This window comes from Glycine max, chromosome 9 (genome assembly GCF_000004515.6).
Source record: "Glycine max cultivar Williams 82 chromosome 9, Glycine_max_v4.0, whole genome shotgun sequence".
NCBI lineage: Eukaryota > Viridiplantae > Streptophyta > Magnoliopsida > Fabales > Fabaceae > Glycine > Glycine max.
This window is the reverse complement of record NC_038245.2, coordinates 50,054,146-50,066,659: the sequence shown is the minus strand read 5'-3', so window position 1 is coordinate 50,066,659 and position 12,514 is coordinate 50,054,146. Positions and strand designations below refer to the sequence as shown.

The window sequence follows — 12,514 nt, the reverse complement described above, 5'->3', positions numbered from 1 at the left end:
AATTAAATCTTTTTCTATTCTGTAAATCCCTATATATGAAGTGCTTTTAGTTGAGCTATACGATAAGTGGGTTGTCTTGAGGTGAGAGTAAGAGTTGTCCTGTGAAAATTAATTGAATTGTAGTTTTTGGTGGGAGTTGGATCGGTCATAGACATGGAAGAAGAGGGTAACAAGCTGAAGGGTGAAGAGGCATTTAGGAAAACAAGGGTGCCACCATGGACAGAACAAATAACAGTGAGATCAGTGGTAACAAGCTTTGTCCTAAGTGTAGTTTTCATCTTCATTGTGTGCAAACTAAACTTCACCACAGGGATCATACCATCCTTCAATGTAGCTGCAGGGTTGTTGGGGTTTGCAGTGATCAAGGCCTACACTACACTCCTCAACAATTGTGGCCTTCTCAAACAACCCTTCACTCGTCAAGAAAACACTGTCATACAATACAATTTTATGCATCTTAATAAAAATCTTTTTTCTTTTAGTTTAGTTCCTTAACCAGTGTCTATTTGTCTTAAAGATCTCACCTTAAATTTTAATTTGAGAAAGGCTAACAACATACTCTATTATTATTGGTTCAAATTTATAAACTTTAGTGAATCTACCTCTTATTTAATAACTTTGTATCTTGATTTTATAATTTTTAATAAAAATTTCGACCAATAAAAAAAAGTGTTAAAAGGAATGGGTTAGAAAGTGTATTGCTCCTCTTTCTATTTTCCCCAAGTTTTGATGAATACTAAGTTGTTGAGTTTCTGTTGTACATAGTATTCATATGTTTCATTTGTTACAAAAAATCCAATCTGTGTCTTGTGAATAGGTGGCATGGGAAGTTATCTACTTGGCATGAGCCCATACATTGCTTCTCAAGTTGATGGGGGGGGGGGGGGGGGGGGGGGGGGGGGAACACACCAATCAATACAAAGACCATTTCACTTGGTTGGATGTTTGGTTTTCTCTTTTTTGTTAGCTTTGTGGGCCTCTTCCCCATTGTGCCTCTGAGAAAGGTTGGTAGAAACAAACTAGCTAGAACATAATTCTGTAACTGCACCTTCATTCATGTAAATTTGATTGCAGATTATTGAACTTAAAATTTCAATTGGCATGTCACAGGTGATGATTCTGAAATACAAACTATCATACCCGAGTGGAACTGCCACGGCTCTCCTCATCAATAGCTTACACACCAAAAGGAGCAAAGCTAGCAAAGTAAGTATTAATGCAATTTGCAGAAACAGATTGGAATAGTAATTCATTTACACCACAACAAAGTGTTTCTGTAAACTGGTGATAAACTTAACCTTATTATTCTTTTGTAAACAGAAAACAAATTGCTTTGCTCTTTAAAAGCTTTTGTGGCAGCTTTGCTTTTGGTTTTTTTCCAGTGGTTTTTCACTGCAGGAGATGATTGTGGGTTCATCACTTTTCCCACATTTGGTCTCCAAGCCTACAGTAAAAGGTATGCATATACATCTTACATCGAAATGCATCTTTTTTTCTGTTATTTAAGATTGTCATTTGATTGGAATATAACTAGAATAAGATTATTGAATTTTTCATTTGACAAAATATGAATTTACCATATGAATTTAATTAGAATATAAATGTCATAAATTGATGACTTTTGTTATAATTATATTAAAATTCATACTTAAGGTGATTTCTGATTGATAGCATGAAAATCTTTTCGCTAGCAGTAAAGAAACTTACTATCTATATTTCCCAAAACTCTTTGTCTCTCTGATTGTATAGTATTCAATTGATGAAGACAATAATCTGGCTAAAATATTTTTACAGGTTCTACTTTGATTTCTCATCTACCTATGTTGGAGTTGGAATGATTTGCCCATACTTAATAAATGCATCTTTGCTTCTTGGAGCTATATTTTCATGGGGTATTCTATGGCCATTGATTGAGCACAAGAAAGGAATCTGGTATAGCGCAGATCTACCTTCTGGCAGTCTAAGTGGCATCCAAGGATATAGGGTATGCACATCCACTTAGTGACATGCTATGTTCATAATTTAAACTAAAATTAGTTTACAATATTTCAAATTTTGGAGTACTAATTATAAGAATATCCATGAACAGGTCTTCATTGCAATTGCCATGATGCTTGGTGACGGTCTTTACCATTGGATCATCATGCTAATACGAGTTGCCTATAGTCTCACCACCCAATACCTAAAGAAAAGAGGGTCATCAACGGTAGACCCTGAAGATGCTGACCAAAACTCAAGTGAAGGTTTTGATGCTCAACGTTGCACTGAGTATTTCTTGAAAGATGAGATTCCCTCTTGGGTTGCTATCATTGGCTACAGTGTTCTTGCAGTTATTTCCATCATAACTGTGTCGCGCATCTTTCCTCAACAGAAATGGTATCATGTACTAATCACTTACCTCATTGCTCCTATTCTGGCCTTTTGCAATGCCTATGGATGTGGCCTCACTGATGGGTCTTTGGCATCAAACTATGGCAAACTTGCAATCATTATATTCAGTTCATGGGTAGGCCTTGAGCATGGAGGCATCATTGCTGGCCTTGCATCATGTGGTGTCATGATGGGCATTGTATCCACAGCTTCTGATTTGATGCAAGACTTCAAAACCGGGTATCTCACTCTTGGATCTCCCAGGTCCATGTTTGTGAGCCAAGTTTTAGGCACAGCCACCGGTTGTCTTGTTTCACCTTTGATGTTTTGGTTCTTCCACAAGGCTTACACACTTGGTGACCCAAACATTGTCTTGAACTAGCTATCATTTTCTTTTTCTTGGCTGTGTGTATTAACATAGTGCGCGATTTGTTGGAACGTTATGAGACCAAGTATAGGTTACATAGGTTTGTTCCAAACCCCATGGCCTTGACCATCCCATTCTATCTTGGTGGGTACTTTTCTATTGACATGTGCATTGGGAGCTTGATTCTGTTTTTATGGGAGAAAAAGAACAAACAGAAAGCAAAAGATTATGGTCCTGCTTTAGCATCTGGACTTATCTGTGGTGATTCATTGTGGAGTGTTCCTGCTGCTATACTGTCTCTTGCTGGACCCAATCCACCAATTTGCATGAAGTTCTTGTCTAGAGCTATGAATAAGAAGGTTGACACCTTCTTGAGTGGTGGTCATTGAATCTGCTTTCATGGAAGATGATGTTCGTTTGAAGTTCAAATATTGTGTGTTTTAACTTTTGTTATACAATTTAAGGAGTAGTCTTGAGTTTTGAAAACTTTATGGTCTATAGTAATTTTATTCCACTGAGAAAATTTCATCTGCAGAAGATGTTTCTGGTCTATATCCCCCAAAATATTAATATTATGTATAATTAAATTATAAAATTAAAATTTTATAACAACAATTAAAATATATATTACAATATATATTTCTAAATAAATAATATAAATACGTAAGTATTCTATAATTTTATATGAAATATTATCTATTAAGTTAAGAATTTGTATTATCATATAAGATTATTTTTATAAAAAAATGTTAGAAACATACTCTCAAATACATTTTTTTAACATATATTTTATTATTGGTTCAAATTTATTAAAAACTATAAAATTTCAAATAAAATTTATTAAGTAAAGTGTAAGATCAATATAATTTTTTTTCCAACAAAGTCTAACCAATAAGAGAAAATATATTATAAAGAATGGATTAGAAAGATTATCACTGGTATTTCTCTTATATAAAAAGTTTTATATATATATATATATATATATATATATATATATATATATATATAATATTAAAATTTGGATTAAACTAGATTTGAAATATAAGTCAAATCTATAATCAAAATATATTGGGTCTAATTTGCACTATTTAAACAAATCTTCATACGATGCAAATCGAAAAACTTTACTATAAAAAATGATTTAAATATTTTTTTCTTGCAATTTTTTTATTATTTATTATCTAAAACTTTTTGAAAACGAGAAAATAAAACATACATATTTTATAAGGATTTTTTAAAAAAAAACATTAAATTATAAAAATAAATCTATTTAAGAAAAAAAAATTATATACAAATCATATATGGAATCATGAATGGTTACAGTGGGGGTGGACCCGCTTGAGCCGTGCCTAGTGTCGTTAGTGTGAGAACGGTTTTGAACCGAACCGCATTGGTTTGAAATGCATCATCATCACGTGCGTGCGATTAATCGAAACGAAAGTACAAAATTGCAAACTCCCTGTTCAAGTTTGAGGTCTTACTCAGCTTCCAATTCTTACACTGTTATGGATTCTTCTTCTTCTTCTACCCAGGTTGGTTCCAGATATCCCTTTTCTTATTTCGATCCTTTTCTCTTTATTTATTTATTTGGATTGTTTTTTTTTTCTTTTACTTTGTTATTTTGTCGATTATTATCGCTTTTTGGATCAATTGTCAAGTCATACCGTTATTTCCGTTATATCCGAGTCTGAGTGTTCTAACTAAAGCCCCGAATCGATGCTATGTTATTTTGTTGATTTCATTTCTTTCTTTTTACATAGATAGTGGCTTGCGTTTTATCTCTTGGAGTGTGTATCATGTAATAATATTTTGGATGGGAAGAAAGAAAGAAAAAAAAATTATTATGTTGATTTGATTTGCAATTATTTTAGTGGAAGTTGTGTTATTTTATCTCTATGATATGTTTTTGCAACTGTAGTGTTAAATTGATCTGTGACAAAATCAGTTTGTTAGGAGGCAATCTGGTTGTTTTACTCTCCAATACCCTTTTTTAATTTTTGAGTGAGAAAGATTTTGGAATATGAAGAAAAGGAACGGGACAGGATCAATAGGAAATTGCCCCTTTGAAGCATGGAACAAGAAGTTAGTTTATTGCCTTTTTTGTGAAATGAAATGTCGTTGGATAGGGTTGTTAGAGAAGGTGAAGAATAGGGAGCTTATAACAGGGTGAAAGTGGGATTGTATAGAAAGGTTAGGTTTTCAGTTCTTTAATGTTGGTAGAGGGTGGAAAATGATTTTGGCTAACTTACATATTTGGGAAGGAGAGGCCAGAATGAGTTCATATTGACTTTACACCAAACCATGTTTTTGTTGTATAAAACCAGTGGAAGGTGTTCTTTTTCTTTTTTCCATTCCAAGTTTTCTGCTACACAAACATGTGCAACTTTGCAGGACATATAATGGATCCTTGGCTATGAAATGACAAAATGTTAAATTGAAAGAAATATCGATCTTATGTATAACACCTTGTGTGTTTCAATTAGCTTATTTAGGGGAAAAGAAAACCTATTGTTCTTTTGGCAGCTGTGTGAGATAGCTTTTAAGAAAAGGCCGTTATTTCCGTAGAAAAAGGTGAAAGAAAAACACATTGTCCATTTTCTTTCATACCAAAAAGGCAAGGGCATGTTATGACAACTTCACACATCCCAACAAAACTATCTCATTTTTTCTTAGAAGTTCCCTAAGTCAGTATAGAGGCAAATTGGCAGATTGAATTTAACCCTTTAATTTCAAATAATGTTGCATGCTTATAATCAAACCCTCCGCCCCCAAATAAAGAGCACACTGCAATTAGATGCACATGTGAAGAAAATATATGAAACTATGGGGATTTGAGTTTGCTTATGTATAGGTAGTTCCTTTAGCAGTTAGGTTGGATCTCCCTAATGCATTAATTATTATTTATCAGAAAGAAAATGTGAATCTTTAACATAGGGAAAAGGAATAAGTATACTTACTTTTTTTGTTTCTTGTACTTGTAAATGGAGTTTCTAACTTCTTTGGAAATCATAAGATTTTGGGTGTCAATATTACTTTGCCCTTTTGATTTCTCAGTCTCAGTCATTTAGTAAATAGATGACTTCATGGCTGTTATTTCTTGCCTTTTTTTTTTCTCTCTACAGTTTGAAAATTTTGTAGCTTCCTTGGTTGCTCATGTAAGTCACATATAGGAGCAATTTGTAACTGAGGTTACCGAGAATTATGAGACAACATGCTGGGGTTGTGGACTGCGTGTTTTGCTTCCATCATGTGCATCTGCTTTCAAATGTGGCTGGTGTGGGGCCATTACAGATCAGAACAAAATGAAACGGGACCAGAAGTGCATCAGGTGGAGAGTAGTCCGTGATCGATGCTTTGTTTCTGTTGTCCTCGTATTTATGTTTTTTGTAATATGTAAGTCTCTGTTGTTCCTGCTGTTTCTGCTTTTATTTGTTGTCATTGTTTATGACCAGACTTGCTTATATTTTCCTTAGGAGTCTAGGTGTTATTCAAATTTCCCCTCCTTTTCCGTGTTTTTCTCTTCTTGACAATATATTATTTTATCAAACATCTGTCTAGTGTCAGAAGTTTGTTTGAGACATGCAAATTTCAAATTGATAATTGATGTTGTACAATTCTTCCATTACTACTGTACAGTGCTTTGGTCATAGTAGTTTAGCCGACTTTATTGTAAATATGTGATCAGAAGGTTTAGAGTATGAGATAAGAAAAATTTAAAAGAAAAAAAACAAAAATAATTCAGAAAATCCAGAGCATACAAGAAAGACACATCAGAAACAAATTTAACTAACCTTTTTACATCTCTACTATTGAAACCCTTCTTAAATAAAAATTGGGCCAGTACTTTAAAGAAGCCAACAAAATCACACTATCCCACACAATATGCAATTACAAAATATATGCTAAAAGCTTTGGCATTCCTCTGCCATCATATTATGTCTGCCTCTTTATCTTTCCAATAAAATATTGCCTTCTATTAAAAGTATGTGAAAAAATCAGAAGAAATGAATTCTTTTTATAATTATCTTTAATTTAGAAAAATTAGGCACTTGAGTGGTTACTCATTAGGAATTCCACTTCTTGTTTGAACAAAGGAAAAGAAAAATGTTCCTATATATTCGATGGTTTTCTTGTAAGTCAAGGAAGCTTTTTCTTTTTTCATTTATTACTTTATCAGATGGAATTCAGGCCTCTATATTTTTGCTCTATATAAATAACAATCTCTGTGCTTTGTCTAATCAAATCAGCTTTTAGAATAGGCAAGAATAATATGTAGGAAATCTTACAGTACTCACAAAATAGATTATTTTGCTGCCCTGAGAATTTGGAGAGAAATCTTGTTTGGAATTTATTACTAAATCCGTAAACTCTGAACACCTTTGATTATGGATCTAGTCTTCTTGGGTGTGTAGAGACTATATCCTATAATTCTAATTCTTGATCTTCAAATCTACTCACTAATTTGCAATGTTGACTAGATGCCCTTGATGATCTGAAAAGATGATTTCATTACATTATTTTATTTAGAGTTTGGATTGGCTATGCAAAGAGGGCTTGGATTTGATATTTATAGTTTCAGTTGTAGTTGGTGCTCATCAGGATCTTGTAGTGCTTAAGAATTTGTTCTTTGGCTTATGATTTTCTGTTTTTCTCTCTATGAATGTCAAACTATAAAAGATCATCCTATTATCATTGTTTCTTAATTAAATGTTTTATTGTGATGTCTAATAATCCTTAATATCCATCACCTCTTCCAAAAATAGACTGCATTATTTTATTATTTTCTTATACATGTTTTTTTGTGCAGTTGGTGGGGTGTGGACAGTTTATCCTGTTGTCTTTTCTATCAGTATTCTTTGTGGAGTTTTTCACTCAATCGTTACAGCAATCTTGTCCATAGCCACCATTTCCTTTTTCAGCTTTGCAGCATTTAGATGTGCTGGCACTCCACCAAATATATTATGGGGAAGCTACCCTGCTGTAGGGAAAGATGACCTTGAAAATTATACATACTGTCACTACTGCTCAAAGCCAAAGTCACCTAGAGCTCATCATTGTCGTTCTTGTAGAAAATGTGTTCTGGACATGGATCATCATTGCCCATTTGTAAGTTTTCACTTGCCATCATCTTCTAATTATTGAAATATCAATTTCATTGTTGCGATCTTCACTTTAATTTTTGGTTTATATAGTAATTAATGCTCACCATCTTTAACTGTACAAGTTTTTACAATAGATTGTTAGGTATATTGTATGCATATCAAGTTTTTGCTGTATACTTCAGTATGAATCTCAGTTTTGTGAGGAGTATTTGGGAGGTGGGAACCAAGAGAGGGGGCATGAGAAAAGTATTGAAGTAGAATAGTGGGTTTATGCCAAGGGAGGAATGGTCTGATCTCAATGAGGGGTGCTATCTTTTATTTTGTGCTGCCATTTTCATCCTGTGAGGGAGCCTACCTCCAGCCAATTTTATTGTTGTTTCTTCTTTGGGGGCTGCCTTGATTTAAGACCGAAACTTTTGTTGGAAAGTCGCCTTAATTGCAGTGCTCCCTAGCCCGCCTTAGTTGCGGCTTCTTTGGGGGTTGCCTTATTTGCAGCCTCAAGGGTGATAGTTTAGTCCCACATTAACTAGTGATAAGACCAAAGTAGTGTATATAAGTGGGAGGTAGCCCTCACATTACAAGTCGGATTTGTAAGGTTGAGTTAGGCCCAAAATCCAATTTTAAGCTTATTGAGAGACTTGTTTCATTTTTGGAGAGTTGTGCCTTCCTATTAAGAAGGTTTATGAGAGAAGAAATAAGGGTCAAGGGAATAAAGCCACCTGAGTTAGTTAGAGAGTAACAAAGTTAGTTACAGGCAGTTAAATATGGGAATTTGTTGTACAAATAGTATAAAAGGGAGAGTCAATGGCCAAATAGGGATATCGGGAAATTGAAAATAAGTGGGTGGGAGGATTTTGGTCCCTCAAAGTTCCTAAAACAATTCTTTCTCTGTAATCCATACATTCTTGAAAAAATAACAGTCTTGTTCTTTGCAATGTGTCCTCTTTTTCTGCATTGCTGAACCAATTCCTAATAAGAGCCAACAGACCTTCTAACAATTTTGGAATGCTTTATTAAGGAAGAATTTAATTGTTAAGGGCATGGGAGAATTATGACTGAATAATTCTGATAAGCACCTAAGCACTTGGGGAGCCTTCTCCTAGAAGCTAGTTGTTAAGGAGGGAGAACCAAACACTTAAACCCTCCACTGAGCATCCCATTCTACTTAATGTGAGACTTAGGCACCCCATACTACCCAAGTCTCTATCATAGCACTGTCCATGAGAGACAATGACTTGACAACTCACACTCTATGACACTTCACTCAGTGACACGTCACTCAACTTCCTCATCGTTAGAACCTTACATCGGTCAGAATCCTTTATAGGTAGCCTTTCTGAAACATTGACAACCAGATCTGATACCAATTTATAAGCACGTAAGCACCTGGAGAGCCCTCCTTAAAAGCTAGCTGTTAAGGGGAGAGAACCAAGCACTTAATACTCTACCGAGCATCCCATACTACTCGATGTGTGACTTAGGAACCCTATAATACCCAAGTCCCTATCAAATTCTGCGCAGTTCCGTCTATTTAAGTGGTTATTCCTGTATTTCTTTTATAACTACTTTATATTGTCATGAAATGCGTTCATGGACTGGAGTTTCCAATATATCTTTAGTTTTCATTTACTGTTACAAACATAATATTACAATGTTCGTACTTATAGTTTCCTCTGTGTGGGTGAAGCCTCAAGTCATTTTCTGTTAAGTTGGGATCCTTTTGGAGAACTTTTGGTCACTGATTTTTCAGTTTGGAAAGGAAACATCAATCTTTTCATGTATAATTTATATATTTCAATAGGGTCAGTAACATTAAACGCACTAACTTTTAGGTGTTTTTACATAGAATACCCTTTCTCCTTTTCTCATATATTCGATAGAACGATGTTTGATAAATTGGTTTAGAAACATTACAAACTGATACAAGCACTGAAATGGACAAAAGTTAAAATTTCTTGTTAGGGTTAATGGTTTCTAGTCCATCAAAAAATTTCAAACTTTGGTTTTTGTCCTTGACTTTTAAAACCTATAGTTTTCATCTCTTTATTTTTAAAAATACTCAAACTTTATTCCCTAAAGTTAAACACTTTTTTCTCCTATACAAGAACCAAAGTTTGTGTATCCATATTTCAAAAAATATAGGGACAAAAGCTAATGTTTTAAAAGTCAGGGACAAAAACCCAAATTTGGAAATTTTTCAAGTACTAAAAACATCATTAACCATTCATATTTGAAATGTTGTGTGGTGTCTAATTTAACGCAATTGTTTGACATGTCAGGCATGAAGATGACTCATTTTGGAGTGTTCTTGCTCATTAGTAATCATTACCTATCAACTGTGTTAGAATGGATGCTTTGTTGGTGGTATAATGGTGTATTAGCATTTCAAACTTCCTTTGTCTTAATGCTAGTTTGGTCATATAATTCTTTGGCAGATTGGGAACTGTGTTGGTTCAGCTAATCACCGAAGCTTCATTGCCTTCCTCATTTCTGCAGTGTTGAGTACAATCTATGTCTCTATCATGTCAGCATATGCAGGCTTGCGTACATGGCCACCGTTGAAATACTCCCTTGGGCACATAAACGGGGTTAGTAGCAGCGAACTGGCATGGAGAATCATAAATGAAATCGTTGTTGCATTCCTGAGATCTGCCCTGCTTCTTTCCTCCAGGGGACTCATTCTTGCTTATCTTTTCATTGCAAGTGTGTCGTTGCAGATAGGTTTGAGCATTCTTTTATGGCAGCAGCTCTCCTATATATACCAGGGGAAAACTTATTTGAGTCACTTGAGTTCACAAACAGATAATGAAGAAGAAAAGAAAGATTGCCAAAATCTTGTTACATTTTTTGGTCTTCAATATTCTGTAACGAGATTTTTGCCAACCTTCCGTGTTACTCGAAAGAGACACATCAAATGAAACAGTCGTGTTTTGTAGTCAATTACTTTGGCACGTTTTGACAATTTGTATCAAAGTACGATTGGAATTTTTTCAGAAAAAGATCACTTCAACGTGTATATACTTGTGGACTAGCATAAATTGTTGACAAGAGGTGTCAGGAGTGCCAGTCTCTTTTGTGTTGGCTGATGGATTAGTTTCCAATTGTGTTTAGGATTGCCCTGAATATGGTATGGGAAATTTTAGGGGCACGTTCAACTTTGTGTTTCTGACCAAAATCAATTAGGTTGTGTTCTATAATTTTTGGGGGTGACTTCGGTCCTCTAGCTTTAGAGGTGTTTCTGTGAATAGAGAAGGATTTATCACTGTGTTAGTACTTCCAAATTTTAATAAACTTCAGGCTTCTGAGCTTTATACGTCTGAAGGTCTCACTTTATTATAGAAATGCATTGTGCAGGCAATTTAAAACCTAGGAGCATAGCTAATGTATTAAAAACAATATTTGTATTTTTTGTGCAGTGCTGGTAATAGTGTGCTTGTGTATAAACCTATTAAGAATATGATTCATGAGTTGATTTCGACTAGTAATATATTGGATGTTTGATATTAGTTTTTTTATCTTATTTTTTTAGGCTTAACTAACTTTTTAGTCCTTATAAAATATGGTGTTTTTTATTTTAGTCCTTTAATTTTTTGTTTTAGTTTTGAAAGGATTCATTTTTGTGTTTTGTTTCCGTGCTTAGTATCAAGTAACAAGGTTAACTAATGATACAATAACAATATTAATAATTTATTAACTTGCTATGTCATCAATAAGTTTGTCAAGATGATTCATATATATTTTTATATAAATTGGGTTTTTAAATTTTTATCAGAACTTATAACCGATAAAACAAAACATAAAGTAAAAATACTCATAACGAACCCTATGCCTCTCCTCTTGCATTATTTCCATGATCTAGCTTAACCTCACCTGCAAAGTTTCATTTAACACAAACGTAAAGCACAACAAAGAAAAGAGAGTGAGATACATTTCACTATGTGTTAACGAGTATGAAAATGAAGGTCAAGTAGAAACACACACTTGGATACATAGCATTCATTCAAACCACATTTATACAATTCATATTCATTCAGATGGACACACATGCAACTCAATGCTTGGCTAACATGTATTCTAAATACATGTGGTACTAGTCAAATGTTAAGGATTTATGATATCATTTTCATAAAATATATTCTAACACTCATTTCAATTGTGAACATCTTATTAAATACAGGAGACATGAAAAAGGACATAAAATATAAAAAAAATCTAATAAAATCCTAGTTTGGATATTTTTAAAATCAATGTTAAAGAGTTATATTAACATTTTCTTAAATGATATTTTGGCACCAAAAATAAATAAATAAATTCTAATAAAACCTTAGTTTGGATATTTTTAAAATCAATGTTAAGGAGTTATATTAACATTTTCATAAATGATATTTTGACACCCAAATTAACTATATACACCTGTTAAACGAGAGAAAGATAAAAAGAGAATAGAAAAAATAATATGAAGAATAACGTGATGAGAAAATAGAATTTCTCTTTGTTATCATGATGTTATAGATATAAGGCATTTACCAATTTTGTTTGTGGCTAATCTTCTCCAAAAAATCTAGTTAACCACCTTTAATATAATATTTTCTCCCAATCACATTTTATCTATTTATAATGCTAAAACTTAAAGTTTTGCTTAAGAAGTTTGAACTCAGTTTCACTTAAACCAACA

General features: G+C 33.5%; 1 protein-coding gene and 1 pseudogene across 1 annotated transcript; both read left to right on the top strand.

Moving 5' to 3' along the window:
* Positions 1-153: 153 nt before the first annotated feature.
* LOC100787327 (probable metal-nicotianamine transporter YSL7) lies at positions 154-3,126 on the top strand. The gene is given in 9 exon segments (XM_014761799.3): positions 154-432; positions 924-1,004; positions 1,111-1,181; positions 1,183-1,206; positions 1,321-1,372; positions 1,374-1,456; positions 1,795-1,984; positions 2,090-2,735; positions 2,738-3,126. Coding segments are annotated over 9 exon segments (1,815 nt in total).
* Positions 3,127-4,053: 927 nt separating this feature from the next.
* On the top strand, positions 4,054-11,326 carry LOC100786775 (protein S-acyltransferase 11-like; annotated as a pseudogene).
* Positions 11,327-12,514: the final 1,188 nt, after the last annotated feature.